Source organism: Dendrobates tinctorius, unplaced genomic scaffold (genome assembly GCF_039654945.1).
Source record: "Dendrobates tinctorius isolate UK_male_01 unplaced genomic scaffold, ASM3965494v1 ptg000086l, whole genome shotgun sequence".
Taxonomy (NCBI): Eukaryota; Metazoa; Chordata; class Amphibia; order Anura; family Dendrobatidae; genus Dendrobates; species Dendrobates tinctorius.
In genome coordinates, this window is record NW_027361754.1 from 35,270,481 (window position 1) to 35,290,033 (window position 19,553).

A 19,553-nucleotide genomic window follows, 5' to 3' on the forward strand; every position below is an offset into this window, starting at 1 on the left:
ACCCCTACCCTCGGTACGCATGTGTTGTGCAGCCTAGCCTGTTAAGCGCCCAGACTTAGGTGTAGGTAGGACAGAGTCTGAGACAGGCATCAGTTTCCACCAGTGGCTCCGCACGCCTCAGTGCACGAGCTCTACACTCCGTAGTCAGCTCCTATAGTGGTGTCCACGGTTGCGATGCTGCGCACTCAGAAGGTCTAGAGGGACTCTGTCCCCGTGTCCTTGGGGCAGAGTTCTGTGACCACTTTCTGTGCGCTCCTTGGCCGTGCTCTGTGAGCAAAACAGGCTCCGGCATTTATGTTCAGCGGTATTGCGGCTCTGTGAGTTAACGGAGTTCGCTTCTGTTCACACTGGGTGACGTTAACCCAAGTGTGACCTGTCCACACCGCTTTATACTCCCGCCATTACCTAGCAGCAGTGTACCACCTCTGCACAGTGAACCCCGGGCTGCGAACGCACCTACTATTATTTTATTATTTGGTGCGTTCCGCCAGCCCTAACACTTTGTCCCACCCTCCACCAGTTTGAGCCAGTGTGCCGTGACAGAGATGTGTCGTCCCTGGCCACAAGTATTTGTCCACGTGTCTGTTGTAAGATGGGCCGTCCCGGTTACGGCATTGGTGAGAGTACACTTTAGATTGTTTAAAACGTGCTGGTGTAATGCGGGGACGGCATAACGGGAAAAATAGTGCCGGCTGGGAACCGAGTATCGTGGGGCAGCCACAGCCAAAAGATCATGGAAAGACTGTGTCCCCACAAGCCTAAACAGCAACATCTCCATGGCTAGCAACTTGGCAATGTGCGCCTTCAGTATTTGTGCGGCTTGGTATTTCCGCGTCCTTTCATACATCTGGGGCACGGACAATTGGACGCTTTCCTGGGACAAACAAGTGGATGAGCTTGTTGTGGCCTTTGTCTGTGCAACTGCAGCTTGTGAGCAAGAGGTATGATGATCACCTGCTTCCTGCCCAGCAAATTGGAAAGGACGAATCACGGGCGACATGGCAGTGGTTTGACCCGCAGTCGCAGACACTGATTTGGTAGCCTGTTATTCAGCCCACCAAATAGGGTGCTTGGCTGCCATGTGCTTCCGCATACTGGTGGTGCTTTGGTTGCCTTTGCCCTGGCCTCTGCTCAGCTTCCTATGGCAGATGCTACAGATGACAACATTTCGTTCAGAAGGACTATTGGAAAAAAATTTCCAGACAGCGGCTGAACGCACCCTTGCCTTGAATGGGGCACAGAGGGATTGCTCTTGGCATCAGCTGACACAGTTCGCACTCTTCTCAAACCAGTAGCCCTTGGTGCCTTTGTTGGTGCTACATATCCACCTTCACTCTCTGTGCTGCTGTGCTGGCTATGCGTGTCAACGTTCCAGGTCGGATTGGTGGTCTCATCATCGACCACCTCGTCGTCCATGTCATCCTCCTTCCGTGTTGATATTGGCGACTGGCCAGATGGCAACTGTGTGTCATCACCATCAGGATCCACCTTTTCACCTGGTATATCACGTGGATGAAAGTGGCTTTCTTCTGGACGTGGGGTTTCAAATATTTGGCAATCTTCAACAGACGATACCCCCTCACAATCCTCTTCAATGTCGTGCGGTGACAGGCCAGTGGCAATGCAAGGAAATGGATCAAACAGATCCTCGGAGTGACCAAGGTTGGGGTCAAATGTTTCCTGTGACTCCTGACCGGGTGATGAACTAGGAAAAGGTTGAGACTAGGATGACCCAGCGTTATCTGTATGGACAGTAGACTGTTTTGTCATGGACGATTAGGTGCTGCTAGAACATTTTGTTGAGGCCTTATCAGCCATCCAAGACAGTATCTGCTCTTGTTCTTCTGGCTTCCAGGCCCGTTTATGTTCCAGACCGGGAAATTTTACCAGCAACCTAGATGCATCAACCTTCTTCGATCTCCCAGACTCTGTGCCTTGTTGGGCAACAACGACCCCACGCCCACGTCCCTGTCCCTTCACAACAGCCTTTTTAGGAATTTTGGATTTTTCTGCCATTGTTGCAGATGTTCAGATGCAGATATTGGGGAACAAGGAACAACACAAGACAGCGGTGCTGCCACTAAAAAATTGCCCTGAGATTTAAGGCAATAATACGTAGCCCAGACACCACACAAGACAGCGGTGCTGGCTGCGTGTCAGTTGTGCAGTACTGTGCGTGCATATAATTCGCTATGAACACAGCACCGCAACTGCACAAAAAGCTGCCATGAGGTTTAAGGCAAGAATACGCAGCCCAGACACCACACAAGACAGCGGCGCTGGCTGCGTGTCAGTTGTGCAGTTCCGTGCGTGCGTACTATTCGCTGTGAACACAGCACCGCAAATGCACAAAAAAACTGCCCTGAGGTTTAAGGCAAGAATATGCACCCCAGACACCGCACAAGACAGCGGTGCTGGCTGCGTGTCAGTTGTGCAGTACCGTGCATGCGTACTATTCGCTGTGATTATGTGAACACAGCACCGCAACAGCACAAAAAAATGACTTGCAGGGGTAAATGTGACCTCAAAAAAAGCTGGGAAAATGGTCACTATTAATTCTGTGACCTTATACTATCAGCTCTGAAAAGAGCTTTTGGGTTTCACAGAGGATTTCTGGAAGATTTGCACCAAAAAACACAACTCTCCCTAGCAGCTGCTCACACTCTCCCTACACTAGCTGTGTTCTGCATGCAATGTGCAGAAAATGGCGGCAGCAGGGCTTAGATAGAGCCAGGCTATGATGACTCATAGGACACTGGGCGGCCAGCCAATCATAGTAATGCTGCCCACAACCAAGGAGGGTGTGGCATTACTGTGATTGGCAACTGCTGGGTGGGAGAACCGAATAGTGCTAGGCAAGTAGTGAAATACTAGCTATGTACTGAGTACTGCATTACTTGCCGAGTACCGAATACCCACGAGTATGCTCGCTCATCCCTAATTGGGGCCTATAAGTACAATGTGATGGTCATGTGTGACTGGACACACCGCCTCCAGCAGGGCGAATTTATATGACACACGCGACCCTGGATACACCTCCTCCAGAAGGGCGAATTTAAATAATAAAACGTGCAGCCAGATACACCGCCTCCAGCAGGCGAATTTCAGAATTACATGTGAAACTGGATATACCACCTCCAGCAGGGCAAATTTAAATAATAAGGGGAAACACCAGGGAAACAATTACAATGGAGGGCCCTGCGATAGGGAACAGGGACGTGGAGACCACCTGCACTCCCCTGAGCCAGTCTCTACACTCCTAACAGTCCCTATACAGGCTCCGCACCTGTCCCCGAGCTGGAACCTAAGAACCCTAGCTTACCCTGCACCTATCCCTTACTAGTGAAAAGGACGGTACAGAAACTAATCCCACCACTGCACTGAAGCACAAATAAGGGAAGTCACAAACAGAGATAATACCACTTAGCTTTGCTCTTTGCTATTGCTCCAAACAACAGAGTCCACCACCAGAATTCAGCTTCCACCTGAAGCTACTGCACCAGAGCTCTGCCTGAGCTGCAAGGAGCTCCTCTCAGTTGTTCCTTTCTCCACCAGACTTGGTTGGAAATGAGCAATATCACCAACAGTGAGTGAGAGCACATGACACACCTTTATAGTTAAGCCAGAGGAATCGCACTTGTTAGTGATTCCCGTGTAATAACGCTAACCACCACTGGGGGTAAACTAGAACAAAAGACACCACTGTTGAATGACCCTAATGGCCACCGGGGGCAAAACCAAACTTAAGCACACAGCTTAAGGGAAAAAAAAGGTTACATGTGCTTTTATCTGTCATCATCCCACCTGGATCATGACAGTACCCTCACTTAATGAGGCTCTGGACCCTCAAGACTTCCTCATCAGGGAACCACCTACAGCAGGGACGCCCAGGTCCAGAGTTCACACCAGCAACTACCTGCACTTCAGGTTTATGACAAACGAGCATCGCTGGTATTGGCAATATATGTTCCAAAGGCACCACCCATCTCCAAAGCGCCGATCTGGGGAACGAGAGGTATATGGGCAAGTATGTGGTTAACTCCAGCTGGTAATTCTCCGGGCCCTGGACAGCCAATACCAGATACGGCCCGATCACCTGAGAATTCCAGACCGCCACAACACACTTCCACTGGATGTTTTTGGTGGCCACCCATACATGCTCGTTCACACACAGGTCTGGACCTGAACGTTTATTGCCACACATTCATTTGTCAAAATAGGGTGAACTCTTTCTGGAACTGACAACAGAGGCGTCCCCCTGTGTCACCACACTCACACCCCCGCAATTCACCAAGGGAAACACCACCCTCCAACCCCTCCTACTACGAGGTCTGCGCCTCTCAGGGTTGGCTAATGGCGGGGGTTGAGCCTTGCCCCTACTCTCCTGCAGCATCTCTGCTGCTCACTGTCATGGTTTGAAAAGGGTTCTTGCCCTGCACTCACAGGGTTAAGTGTTCGTGGCCTCTTTCTGGATCTGGGAGGGGTATTTATACTCACTCTTTACCAGGGTTCTCTGTCAGCTATACTGTTGTTCTGGTGTGTCTGACCCCTGGTGTGTGTGTATTCTGCGTTGCTTGTTTGATTCCCGTGTATGACCCGGCCTGTTCCCTCACTCTGTACTCCGTCTCTCGCTTTGGTACTTCTGTCTTCTCCGGTTCTGACCTCCTGGCTTGGCTATCGTTACTCCATTACAGTTTGTCCCTATTGTACCATCTATTGCCCGTTCTGGTTTTCTGACCTATTGTTACGTCCTGACTATCCTTTCTGTCTAAACCCCGTGGTACTGTATTGCTATCTGGTGCTTTGACCCTGGCTTCGTCTGGTTTCTGTCTCTGTCTATGCCCCTTGGTATCATTGCCCCGTAGTTACCTTTCTAGGAGTTTCCCTGCAGCTCCTAGATCTGTGGAGCTTAGGCCATGCCCCCAGCAGTCATGTGCTTCAGGTCCTGATACTCTGAAGCACACATCATCACCACCTGCTGCCCTGCTCCACAGGTATCTGTGAGTACTGTCTTTGTACTCAGGACACCTGCACTGGCACAGTGAGCAAGTGCAGTGCGGTGTTCCTGACACTCTCACTGGAGTGGAAGGGGATGATTGTAGAGAGATGGCAGAGACAGTAGCCCCTAGGTAGCAGCCCTCACATGACTTCTCCCAGCTGACTACTTCCCTAGTCGGCCAATCTAAAACCAGGTTGTGTTTTTTAGACATAGTATGACTGGGACTCATCAGGATGTTCATGATACATCACAATGTCTTCTACGACTTGGTTTAACCCCCCCTGGCTCAGTGGGACAGAGTTAATGGCCTGGACACTTATGGGTTTGTCTGGCGTCTCACACCTCAGACCATGAGTCTACACAAACTGAGCATCCACCAGATTGACTTCAGCTCCACTGTTCACAAGCACCAGTATGCCCTCAGGTACCTCGCCAATCATCACCTCTGCTGACATATTACCTTCTGAGGGCGAGGAGGAAATATACACTCCCAGGTCGTCTTCCTCCAAAGGACCAGGGGGACATGGCTTCTCTGATATAACCGAAGTTTCGGCATGAGTGCCAAGGACTAAATCATTAGTCTGCTCACTACAGGGACGTACCCCTTCACCTGGGGGAACACCAGGCTGAACCATGGGGACACCAACTCCACCCACCTGCCTGGGTACGCCCGCCTGTATAAGCAAGTCCTGCTCCCCAGCAGGGACTCCACGGCACATCCTGGCCAAAGCCGTATATGGACACTCTAGTTGAGGCAGAGGGTAGGCCTCAGACCCATAATTCCACTGCAGGTGCTGTTGAACCGCATCATTCAGCTCCTCACTAATGTCAGTGAGGGCCAGCAACAACTGCTCACCGGTCTGCACTTGGCCCATGGCCCACCAGAGAAAAATTTTATGCTTTGGTGATAATGTGATGGTCAAGTGTGAATGGACACACCGCCTCCAGCAGGGTGAATTTATATGACACACATGACCCTGGATACACCGCCTCCAGTAGGGCGAATTTAAATAATAAAACGTGCAGCCGGATACACCGCCTCCAGCAGGCAAATTTCAGAATTGCACGTGAAAATGGATACACCGCCTCCAGTAGGGCGAATTTAAATAATAAGGGGAAACACCAGGGAAACAATTACAATGGAGGGCCCTGCGATAGGGAACGGGGACGTGGAGACCTCCTGCACTCCCCTGATCCAGTCTCTACACTCCTAACAGTCCCTATACTGGCTCCGTACCTGTCGCCGAGATGGAACCTAAGAACCTAGCTCGCCCTGCACCTATCCTTTACTAGTGAAAAGGATGGTGCAGAAACTAATCCCACCACTGCACTAAAACACACAAAAGGGAAGTCACAAACAGGGATAACACCACTTAGCTTTGCTAATTCAGCTTCCACCTGAAGCTACTACACCAGAGCTCTGCCTGAGCTGCAAGGAACTCCTCTCGGTTGTTCCTTCCTCCACCAGACTTGGTTGGAAATGAGAAATATCACGAACAGTGAGTGAGAGCACATGGCAGACCTTTATAGTTAAGCCAGAGGAATCGCACCTGTAAGTGATTCCCGTGTAATAATGCTAACCACCACCGGGGGCAAACTAGAACAAAAGACACCACTGTGCAATGACCCTAATGGCCACCAAGGGCAAAACCAAACTTAAGCACACAGCTTAAGGAAAAAAAAGGTTACATGTGCTTTTATCTGTCATCATCCCACCTGGATCATGACATACAGTTTCTAGAGTACAGGAAAATGGTATCTTGTTTGCGTCAGTTAGGAAACAAAACATTAGCTTTACTTGGGGAGTCTAAATATGTCGTGATTCATTGAGTTAATCGGATTTGCTCTCTGTAAAATCCAATTTTTCTTTTTCCTTCATATTTCATGCAGTATTTTAATGAATTGTAATTTTAATTTTTACGTAACTTTACACTTGCTTTCGTTGGCAATGTTTTCTAAACTCTTTGCTATTTGTTTAGCTCTTTTATTGAAGTATAATCCAATTTATTTGACTTGAAGCATCATATGATATTTTGTACAGCAGACCTCCTACTGTCATTCAGCTCTTATCCACAATACAGAACACACTTCAAAGCTTTCATAGAACAATGAGCTTCCTTACTGAATACGAAGGGCAGGACCTGCACAAAAATCAAATCCTCAGCAAACTAAATTCTACACTAAACCGTCACACCTTAGGGGTTCTGAGCCACGGACTGAATGGAAATCATTAAAATAAATCATATCATTGCATTTAATACATAATATCTCTATAAATATAAAGACATACTTTTTCTTTTGCAGTGTATTGTAATGACTTTGCCCTTAAAATGGATATTCCTATGTTAGGAAGTGATCACCTATCCAAAAACTTGACTATCGCTGGGGGTTTCCTTCAAGGTCTTCAACTGATCCTGAGAATAGTGCCCCAATTGAATAGAGTAACGGTAGTGCTAGTAATTGTCTATGGGATGATAGAGAGAGACAAGTACTGTGGTATCAGTGGAAATCCCATAGATGGTTATCTTCTAGCCTTTGGATAGATAATAAGTTATCACAAGGAAAATAATCCATAATGTAGAAAGTTCTAGAGGAAAGAATACATATATATAGAACTTTCTCTGGATTCTAGAACTTTCTACATTCCATGTTATTTCCCTCTTGACAAGTTATCTATTCTAAGGCTAGGGAATAATACTCTGATAAATTAACTGTGATTTAGCACATCTTCAAATTACCTAGCCACATGCAGGTCTCAATCAAGAAATCACTTAAATAGGACCTACCTGACACTGACATAGTGAAGTAGACCAAAAGATCCTCAAAAGCTAGACATTTTGCCGCGAACCAATGAAATTCTGGAAAAAATGAGAAACAAAGTAATTGAGATCTATCAGTCTGGAAAAGGTTATAAAGCCATTTCTAAAGCATTGGTACTCCCGTTAACCACAGGGAAGAGCCATTATTCACAAATGGCAAAAACATGGAACAGTGGTGAACCTTCCCATGAGTGGCCGGTGGACCAAAATTACCCCAAGAGGGCAGCGTCGACTCATCCAAGAGGTCACAAAAGACCCCACAAAAACATCCAAAGAACTGTAGGCCTCACTTGCCTCAGTTAAGGTCAGTGTTCATGACTCCACAATAAGAAAGAGACTGAGCAAAAATGGCCTTCATGGCAGATTTCCAAGATGAAAACAACTGCTGAGCAATAAGAGCACAAAAGCTCGTGTCAGTTTTGCCAGAAAACATCTTGATGATACTCAAGACTTTTGGGACAATACTTTGTGGAATAATGAGACAAAAGTTGATCTTTTTGGAAGGCACATTCAATTACATCTGGTAACAGCATTTCAGAAAAGGAACATCATGCCAACAGTAATATATGGTGGTGGTATTGCGATGGTGTGAGGAGGCCAGGGTGGTAGTCGTGGCGAGGAGCTGTTGTGTTGCCACACCCTGGCTCCCCACAAAGGAAACACAAAGTGCTGTCTGTTGCATGTGATAGATATCAAGTAGAACACTCACATTAGATTTCAGGGTTCCTTCTGCTTCTGTCATCCCGGCTGTAGATTTATAGTTCTCACAAACAACTCCAGACTCCATGTCCATAATTAACAGTTCAACTTTACTTGGCACGGGCTCTTGTTACAGATATGACACAGTTCACACGCAACGGCCTTTCAGTAGCTTTCCCTGTCTATTCTGACAAACTCTGTCTCATCTGACAATCTCTGTCTCTCCCGGCAATCTCTGCCCCTTCCAACAATCTGTCTCGCCCAGAAATCTCTGCCCCACAGATAGCTCTTTCTCTTCTGCGATGTCCGTGCCCTTAGGTCCACCAACTTCATCCCATTCCCCTTGTCCGGTCTCAATAGGAAAAGGTAAAAGGCACGCTCAGCTCTGCCCAGTCATGGCCTTAGGCCCCAGATCCTCCTTGGAATGGTTACCACTTAAGTTAGTGACAACTTGCATGCTGCTAAGCCTTGGGTCCCTTCTTGCTTCAGCAACTTTACCCTCACAGCAATCTGACTGCCTTCTTTCATTGCTGCATCAACTCCTCCTCAATAAACAGGAAGTCTCTCACTGTAGCTCACTGCTCTGCACTACCCCCACCTGTAACTCTTCCCAGCCTGGAAAACCCATTATGCTAACTATGCTTATTCTATGACTCTCATTCCCTATCTCTATGATGCCCCACTATTGTCCTATGTTACTGCTACCCCTCTATTCTATTCCTGATCCTAAACAAAATAGATGTAAAGTACATACAAGTTACAATAATAGAAAATGAATACATTAACATTTATGAACTCTATGGAACCACATGTATTTAATGTGAACACTGTTCAAAGAGGGGGAGGCAAACGGCAGTCTCGTCACCTCTTTATAATGTTCTGGGGCTGTTTTGCTGCTTCAGGACCAGGAAGACTTGCTGTGGTAAATGGAATCATGAATTTTTAACAAAAATAAAAAGATATGGCACCTGCGCTGGCTGACTGAATCCTGTAATGACCACCTGAGTAGGTCATGAATAAATGATGTACTTATTTCCTATAAACTGTGGGGCTGCAGATGGATCCAGCATGCGCCACATGTGAAGATGGCTATGCCGATGGTAACCGGAGTGCGCCGCCATTATTCAGCGTGTTCAGCGTCTGTCAGCTGTAGAGACGCTCCTGCACCACCGCCTACAGGAGGGACGCCTCCTTGGTGCTGCGTCTCCGGTTACCATCGGCACAGCCATCTTCACATGTGGCGCATGCTGGATCCATCTGCAGCTCCACAGATTATAGGAAGTAAGTACATCATTTCTTCATGACCTACTCAGGTGGTCATTACAGGATTCAGTCAGCCAGCGCAGGTGCCATATCTTTTTATTTTTGTTACTGATTTTATCTTGGGTGCGCACAGACCCAGGGCATTCGCCAGCAGCGGCTGTATTGCACATATCCACCATCACTTGTATTAGGAAGCGCCGGTGTATATTTGTTATTTACATTTTTAATCATGAATTTTGCTGTATCAGAATGACCGGCCATCTGTTTTTGACCTCAAACTGATACGCACTTGGGTTATGCAGCAGGACAATTATCCAATACACACCAGCAAGTCCATCTCTGAATGGCTTAAGAAAAACAAAATTACGTCTTTGGAGTGGCCTAGTCAAAGTCCTGACCTTAATCTGATTGAGATGATGTGGCATGACCTTGAAAAGGCAGTTCATGCTCGGAACCCCTCTAATGTGGCTTAATTGCAATAATTCTGAGTGGGCCAAAATTCCTCAAGAATGTTGTAAAAGACTCATTGCCAATAATTGATTACAGTTGTTCCTGCTAAGGGTGGCCTAACCAGTTATTATTTTTAGGGGGCAATCACTTTTCAAACAGGACCTTTTAGGTTTGGATTTCTTTTTAACATAATAATAAAGACCTTCATTTACAAACTGCATTTTATGTTTCTTTGTATTATCTTTGACTAATATTTAAATTTTGTTTGGTCATCTGAAAGATTTAAGTGTGACAAACATGAAAAAGAGTAGGAAACCAGGAAGGGGCAAACATAACTGTATATTGTAGGAATGCTACTCATTTGGGTGCTTGGTGGAGACTTCATTCAGCTTTCTATAATTGTTACAGAACTTCCTTTTGCCATCAGGCTTTGGAACCAGGACAATAGGGCTAGACCACTTGCTCTTGGATTCTTCAGTGACTTCGAGAATCAGCATCCGCTGGTGAAGCAGAGCTGGATTAGTGATGACTGGTGAAGCATAGCAAGATCAGTGATGAGTGGTGAAGCAAGCTAGGATCAGTGATGACTGGAAAAGCATAACTTGATTAGTGATGACTGATGAAGCAGTGAAGATCAGTGAAGGCTGGTGAAGCAGAGCAGGATTAGTTATGACTGGTGAACCAGAGCTGGATCAGTAATGAGTAGTGAGGAAGAGCAGGATAAGTGATGACTTGTGAAGAAGAGCAGGATCACTGATGACTGGTGAGGCAGAGCTGGATCAGTGATGACTGGTGAGGCAGAGCTGGATCAGTGATGACTGGTGAAGCAGAGCTGGATCAGTGAAAACTGGTGAAGTGGAGCATGATCAGTGATGACTGGTGAAGCAGAGCTGGATTAGTGATGACTGATGAAGCAGTGAAGATCAGTGAAGGCTGTTGAAGCAGAGCTGGATCAGTTATGACTGGTGAACCAGAGCTGAATCAGTAATGACTAGTGAAGTAGAGCAGGATAAGTGATGACTTGTGAAGCAGAGCAGGATCAGTGATGACTGGTGAAGCAGAGCAGGATCAGTGATGACTGGTGAAGCAGAGCAGGATCAGTGATGACTGGTGAAGCAGAGCTTGATCAGTGATTGCTGGAGAGGCAGAGTTGTATTAATGATGATTGGTGAGGCAGAATAGGATCAGTGAAGATTGATGAGGCAGAGCTTGATCAGTGATGACTGGTGAGGCAGAGTTGGATTAGTGATGAGACTGGTGAGGCAGAGTATGATCAGTGATGATTGATGAGGCAGAGCAGGCTCAGTGATGACTGGTGAGGTAGAAAAGGATCAGTGATGACAGGTGAAGTAGAGCTGGATCTGTGATGGCAGGTGATGCAGAGCTGGATTAGTGATGACTGATGATGCATAGCTGGATCATTGCTGACTGGTGAAGCAGAGCAGGATCAGTGATGACGGGTGAGGCAGAGTTGGATTAGTAATGACTGGTGAGGCAGAGTAGGATCAGTGATGACTGATGAGGCAGAGTAGGATCAGTGATGACAGGTGAAGTAGAGCTGGATTAGTGATGACTGATGAGGCAGAGCAGGATCAGTGATGACTGGTGAGGCAGAGCAGGCTCAGTGATGACTGGTGAGATAGAGAAGGATCAGTGATGAAAGGTGAAGCAGAGCTGGATCAGTGATAGCAGGTGAAGCAGAGCTGGATTAGTGATGATTGGTGAAGCAGAGCAGGATCAGGTGAAGCACAGCAGGAACAGTGATGACTGGTGAAGCAGAGCAGGATTAGTGATGACTAGTGAAGCAGAGCAGGATCAATGATGACTGGTGAGGCAAAGCAGGCTCAGTGATGACAGGTGAAGCAGGGCTGGATCAGTGATGACTGGTGAAGCAGAGCAGGATACATGATGACTGGTGATGCAGAGCAGGCTCAGTGATGACTGGTGAAGCAGAGCAAGATCCCCGATGACAGGTGAAGCAGGGGTGGATCAGTGATGACTGGTGAAGCAGAGCAGGATCAATGATGACAGGTGAAGCAAAGCTGGATCAGTGATGACAGGTTAAGCAGAGCAGGATCAGTGATGACAGCTGAGGCAGAGTTGGATTACTGATTACTGTTGAAGCAGAGCTGGATTAGTGATGGCTGGTGAAGCAGAGTATTAGAGATTCTGCTGGTGGTAAGCTTAGTAGAGGCAATGTTGGCAGAACATAATCCTTTTATTTCATTTCTATTATGTTAGAATCTATTAGTCATCATGTAAAAGAGTTCAATGATTGCAAAATGTTTAATTAATATCTGGAATACTATGTTGAAAATGTAACATATATAATCTTTTAACATCTCGTCTTCTGCTTTGCAGGGCTAATTTGAAGAGGGATCTTCACACCTTCATGGATCTAAGGAATCTGTCCATGTACAATGATGAATACAATAATGGCACTAACGTCACAGACATTGATCAGAAGACGCACTACAACTACTATGCCATGCTGCTTACGCTCCTCATATTTGTCATTGTCTTTGGCAATGTCTTGGTTTGTATGGCAGTATCTAGGGAAAAGGCTCTACAAACCACCACCAATTACCTAATTGTCAGCCTGGCGGTAGCGGATCTGTTGGTGGCAACATTGGTGATGCCCTGGGTGGTTTACCTGGAGGTATGTTTATTTTATGAGTGTTGAAATCTTGCACAACAAGTCTTTTATTTGGGGAGTTTGTTTCATCTTTAATAATAGGATCTAGGAAATGTAGCGAAAAAATGTAGTTAGGATTGTGCCATTGGTACACATTTCTTTTTTACTTGTCTTATCTTATAAAATAACTATGTTAAATAATTATCTTACAAATATCTGAACAATAATGTTTAGATTTGTCAAGAAAAATATTACATGATGTTAGATAATTATTTATAAAAAAAAATACATAAAAAAACAAAACCTGTTCACAAATACTAGAGTGGAGAAAAAAAAGCTTTCCTGACACTCATTGATAGTCCATGACTGCCAGACCAGAGCCCTTCGAACCTTCTCCTACCTGCTGGAATCCCTGGATCCTCTTCTAAATAGTGGGTCCAGAAGGACGTCATTGTTGTGTGACACGCCCCAGAGGCCGTGGGATACTCGGCACCTGGCCAGTTAACTTCAATGGGAAATGTCACAGTGGCAGTGACCCGGTCCGTGGCCTCTGGCGGTCATGTAAAAGAGGAGTATTGATTAGGGATAAAGTTTATGTAGTGATTCATGACGCCAGTTGGAATGTTCGACTGTAGTATAGCCAGCACTGCAGATGAACCCTGAGGGAGTAGATGGTGATGGCAGTGCAGATGTTTAACCCTCTCCAACCAGGGCTGGCCCCCAGAGATTGTGATGGAAGTAGAAGGTACGGACTAATCAGGCAGGAGAGAAGGAAAGTCACTTTATTTTTTACTGTAGTTCAGGTGCAGTTCAGAGGAGATATTACAACTCTCACCAGGTTACAGTCTGCTCTGGAGAATGGGAGTTATCTTTCCCTCTCTGCTGTGACAATGTAAGCTTCCTGCTATTCTAATCCCTTCTGGGACCAAGGCTTCCCAGAGTGTAGAACTTCCCAGTATAGCCTCTACTCACTGTGTATTTCTCCTTCAGCAACTTGCAGCTTGAATCCTTTGTGAAGCAGCTCAAGTTCCCACTTGCACTATCCTTCAATGATCCTAGGTTATTGCACTATTTCTGAGGGAAAAAATCTTTTTCTGCTGGTTGTATAATCCCACACAGTCACTTAGCTTACCACGTTGCTCTGAAAGCATGGATGGTCTACGGGCTGGTCCCTGATGCTAAAGAGCTGCACTCCTGGATCGAGCACATGTCTTAACATGGCTTCCAAGCGTCCTTCCTCTCTCCTCCACTGAAACAAAACTTTGCTCCTCCCCCTCCCAGTTAGGGCATGTCTGCAAAACTCTAAGCTTCAGACAAGTGAGGGTGTGAGGCAAATTGTGTGTGTGTTGTGATCTTTAGCAGAGAAAGCATAACTCCCATTGCTCACAAAACACATACAAAACAGTACATATTTAACCCTTTTGTGGTGATAAAGACGCAGGGTGCCACATGTGCATCACGTTGGGAGGAGCTAGTGCTGGGGATGCCGGCAGGTCTAAGAAGATTTTCTTACTAATGAAACAGCTAAATAGATAAATATCTTAGCACATAGGGTGCTAAAATATATAAAAATGTCCCTGAGAGGTCTACATTGAGAAAAGACGAAATAGAAGAATGCTAAACATTTTTCACCCAGGATGGGAATCACACCAGTGGGTAAGCTTTAAAGTTGTTATTATTATTGTAAAGAAACTTTAGGTTGAAAGAGAGAGAAGAAGATGAAAATACTATGTCCAATTTATAGTTTGGATACAGTCCTAGGAGAGCTGAGTGTTCCATGCTGTTATAGAGCAATGCAGTACTTGCCACAAAATGAATTTTCTGGAAAAAATCAGCGGAACTCATGAATTAAACTTTTCTAAAGTTTTGCTCATCTCTAGAGATGAGCGTCTGTGCCTTTTTTTAGGTCGAGTCGGGTTTCATGAAGCCCGACTTTCTCAAAAGTCGGGTCGAACGAAATCGGCCGATTATTGTGAAAAGTCGAAGGCCAACTGAAACACGAAACCCAATGCAAGTCAATGGGGAACCAAGGTTGGCAGGGAGTGGAGGACAGGAAACACACCTACAGTGCCCATTTTAATGCCAAAACATCAATTCTTATTACTTAGGCTTGTCAACCTTAATTTACTTTATAATAATAGTTAGGCATTGAAAACAGGGGGTTATTTGGCTAAAGTTGTTGGGGGGGGTAGGGCTGGCTCCAGATTTTCATGGGCCCTGGGCCAAAGAGTGTCACTGGGCTATTTTAACACATGCCACAATTCATGATCCTCTGATACGGCAGAGAAATAGCGGTATAGTACAATGAAAAATACTTCACTTCTTACATCTCATGACTGATATCCATTTTAAATTCTCCAATAGCTCCAAAAACGGACAGTATATTATTCCATACAGTATTATGGCCACCGCATAGTGCACTATAAAGAATAATGAGGTCCATATATTACTCTATACAGAATCATTGGTCCCATATAATGTTTGAAACAGTATATGATGAGCTCCACATAATGCTACAGTATATGTTGGTCCCCATGGATGAAGCTCCACTGTCTTATGGGCCCAAATAATGCTCCATATATAATGGGCCCCATTTCTAATGCTCCAGTGTATAATGGGCCCTGTAAATGCTGCTCCAGTGTCTGATGTCCACCTTTGGAATGCTCCAGTGTATGGTGGGCCTCATATATCATTCTCCAGAGTATAGTGCTCCCCAAAAATAGCTGTCCCAACATTGAAAACAATTAAATAAGTCTCCTCGCTAGGGAATCCCTGTACTAGTCTGGACTCCTTGTCGTCCCCATCTTCCATCTCACTGCACTTGGACTGTTTAGGCAGAGGGCGTCCATATGTGATGTCATCGCACTCTCTGACCAGCAGCGACGTGTGTGAGCCAGAAAGAAAAGGCTATGGCTGCCTGCCATACGAGAAAGATCCAAAAGAGAGTCAACAGGGGGAACTTCAGTGAACTCAGTACTGCGAGTACCTCAGATAAGCGCTAGGATGGAGGCCACACTACCTATCTGCAGAGAGAGGATTCCAAATTTGATTCCAGGCTGACCAACTCCTTCTCCATCTGTACTCTGGGTCCTGGACGGCACTTACCAAGTACAGGTAAAGGAACTGCACGACTGTGTCTGTCATCTTTCTCCTGCGCCTGGTGCATGGCTCTGCTACATCCTGCACTGCACACCATCTACCAACTCTTTCATCTGCCCTGCGATTATGGCCCTACCTGTGCAGGGCTTCTACATCTTAGCTGCACCACAACATTTGTCCCAGAGAAGCGACACTGCAGCGCGGGTCAATCTCATCAGAAACCACAGGTGGCGTCACGTATCAGTCACCTATAAACAATATTCACCCCTTTGCATGGACGCCCGGTGCCATGGAACGGGTCATCACCACCAACGTGACATATCCCTCTGAGACACTGGCCCAGTACCGATTAACCCCACTGCCCTGGCTGGCCACCCACACTCCATGTCAGATTCATCTTGGACTGGGGAATTCATGATTTGACTTGATAACCCAGGCATGGTATGATAGAAAGAGCTACATGGACTAATGTGAAGTGTGGCCTGCTGCATCATTCACTTTTGGTGGGGGTGAAGGACACAAGGAAAGGGGTTCTTCCTGACCAGAAGCCAGCACTTGACGACTCAGTGCTTGCATTTTTTTAAACTTCAGAAGAGGAGGGCATATTTGATGGAGTCTGTTTCGGCAATGTAAGCCAAAACCAGTTCCTGATGCTCCGGCTTTTAAAAGCGGTTAACCTACTCCCAGAAAAGGTAGCCTTCCAGGCCTTCCGGAGCCAGACCATGACGCAGGCTCAACACCTCCTGCCTTAGCTGCTATTGTGGTTTTGCCACTACCAGCAGATGCACCACCACCATCAGCACCAGCTGGCCCCCCCACATCCGCGGCCTCTTCCACCAAACTTCAAAATGTTGCAGAACATGAACCCAAAATAACATCAGATATGTGGTACTGTATCAGAAGCATACAGCTCTATACAGTCAAAGGATGATTGTCAATCTCCCTATATATACCATCAGTCACACAGAGATGCTCACAGGCTCAGCATGGATTAGGCAAGAATATAAAAAGTAGAAAAAGTGTACAGTATCATCAGATAGCAGGTATATATAGTATAGTTTAAACATTCTAAATCTCTGTAGATATTTCAGTAGGCAGACACAGACGCTCTCAGGCTCAGTATGGATTACATCACAATATAAAAAGCCATAAAACGGTAATGGATCTGAAGAGTACAGCTGTACACAGTGTAGGGGTCATTGTTGTCAATCTCAGTATTTATTTCCACAGTCAGAAAATAACTCTCACTTGGTCAGTTTGGATTAGACCAGAATATAAAAAGCAGTAAATGTGTAATGTATCATAAGAGTAGAGCTGTATACACTAGTATTGGGGCAATTTTTAAATGTACATCTAAATTACAGGAGTAACCCACAGACTGTCACATGCTCAGGATGGATCACACCACAATATAACAAGAAGATCCGCAAGAAATAATCACACATGTGGGCCAATGTTCCAGGTGTCAATGATACACTTAGAGTGGTGGGTGGAGGAGGACTTCCTGGCAGAAAGGGTACAGTATCACCAGATGCCAGGTATATATAGCAAAGTTTAAACATTAAAAATGTACATCTATATATTCAGGAGTAGTGTTGATCCACCCGGCTAGTGTTCCAGTTCGTTTTGCTTCGTCGAACACAAGGCAAGTTCGTTGAATGTTTGTCGAATGTTCGACAAACAACGTCGAACACCATTGAAAACAATGGCAGGCAAACACAAAAACATACAAACACATAGAAAACAATTACAAAACACCTTAAAAGGTGTCCCAAAGCAGACAAAATGCTCAGAAGACACAAATAACATATTGAAAAGGGCAACTACATATAGAAAAGAGGTGGAGGAGTAAAAGGAGGAGGAGGAGACACAGATATAGGCATGTCATGCCCTTATGAAGTCAAGAAAGGCTGGAATAAAAATGTAAACTAGATGTGTATTTCCTGAAGGAAGTACAGATAGTGCTTTGAAATGGTGCCCGAGCTGCCCCTTTAAGAGACTTGCCTGCTGCCCCTGCAAGACTTTCAACTCAGGATCTGTTTTAACTTTGGGTGCCTCTCAGGGGCCACTGTGGCCTCAGGGTCTGATTTGGTGGGTGAGGCCCCTCAGGATCCGATTTGGTGCCCTGGGCTACTCAGGGCTTGAATTGGTGGCCGTGATCCCTCATTGTCTGATTTTGTGGGTGTGGCACCACAGGGTCTGATTTTGTGGGTGTGGCCCCTCAGGGTCCGATTTTGTGGGTGGGGCCCCTCAGGGTCCGATTTTGAGGCCGGGGCCCCTCATGGTCCGAATTTGTGGGTGGGGCCCCTCAGGGTCCTATTTTGTGGCCGGGGCTCCTCAGGGCCTGATTTTGTGTTTGGGGCCCCTCAGGGTCTGATTTTGTGGGTGGGGCCCCTCAGGGTCCAATTTTGTGGGTTCGGCCCCTCAGGGTCCAATTTTGTGGCTGGTGCCCCTCAGGGTCCGGTTTTGTGGGTGGGGTTCCTCAGGGTCTGATTTTGTGGTTGGGGCCCCTCAGGGTCAGATTTTGTGTCTGGGGCCCCTCAGGGTCTGATTTTGTGGGTGGGGCCCCTTAGGGTCCGAATTTGTGGGTGGAGCCCCTCAGGGTCCAATTTTGTGGGTGCGGCCCCTCAGGGTCCAATTTTGTGGCTGGCGCCCCTCAGGGTCCGATTTTGTGGGTGGGGCTCCTCAGGGTCTGATTTTGTGGCTGGCGCCCCTCAGGGTCCGATTTTGTGGGTGGGGCTCCTCAGGGTCCGATTTTGTGGTTGGGGCCCCTCAGGGTCAGATTTTGTGGCCGGGGCCCCTCAGGGTCCGATTTTGTGCGTGGGGCCCCTTAGGGTCTGATTTTGTGGGCGGAGCCCCTCTGGGTCCAATTTGGTGGGCGGGGCCACTCTGGGTCCGATTTGGTGGGCAGGGCCACTCTGGGTCTGATTTGGTGGGCAGGGCACCTCAGGGTCCGATTTGGTGGGCGTGGCCACTCTGCATCTGATTTAGTGGGCAGGGCCCCTCAGAGTCTGATTTGGTGGGCGGGGCCCCTTAGGGTCTGATTTGGTGGGCGGGGCACCTCAGGGTCTGATTTGGTGGGCGGGGCACCTCAAGGTCTGATTTGGTGGGTGGGGCCCCTCAGGGTCTGATTTGGTGGGAGGGGCCCCTCAGGGTCTGATTTGGTGGGCGGGGCCCCTTAGAGTCTGATTTGGTGGGTGAGGACCCTCAGGGTCCTATTTGGTGGGCGGGGCCACTCTGGATCTAATTTGGTGGGCGGGGCCACTCTGGATCTAATTTGGTGGGCAGGGCCCTTCAGGGTCCGATTTGGTGGGCGGGGCCACTCTGAGTCTGATTTGGTGGGAGGGGCCACTCTGGATCCGATTTGGTGGGCGGGGCCACTCTGGGTCCGGTTTGGTGAGCGGGGCCACTCTGGGTCCGATTTGGCGGCCACGGTGGCTCAGCCTCCGATTTGTAGGCCAGGGTCGATCAGCCTCCGATTTGGAGGCCGGGGTGGCTCAGCCTCCGATTTGGAACCTGGGGTAACTCAGCTTTCGATTTGGCACGCCGGCCCTTTAAGACTTATTTCGGTGAGCCGGCCCTTTAAGAA

At 47.0% G+C, this 19,553-nt stretch overlaps 1 protein-coding gene across 3 annotated transcripts in view; it reads left to right on the plus strand.

The window, feature by feature from the left end:
- Nucleotides 1-19,553, plus strand: part of DRD2 (dopamine receptor D2) — a 443,649-nt gene that overhangs the window by 271,874 nt on the left and 152,222 nt on the right. For all 3 annotated transcript variants that reach the window (XM_073585298.1, XM_073585299.1, XM_073585300.1), the window contains one exon: nt 12,592-12,889. In XM_073585298.1, the coding sequence (XP_073441399.1) occupies nt 12,592-12,889 (298 nt within the window). The remainder of the gene's footprint in view (nt 1-12,591; nt 12,890-19,553) is intronic.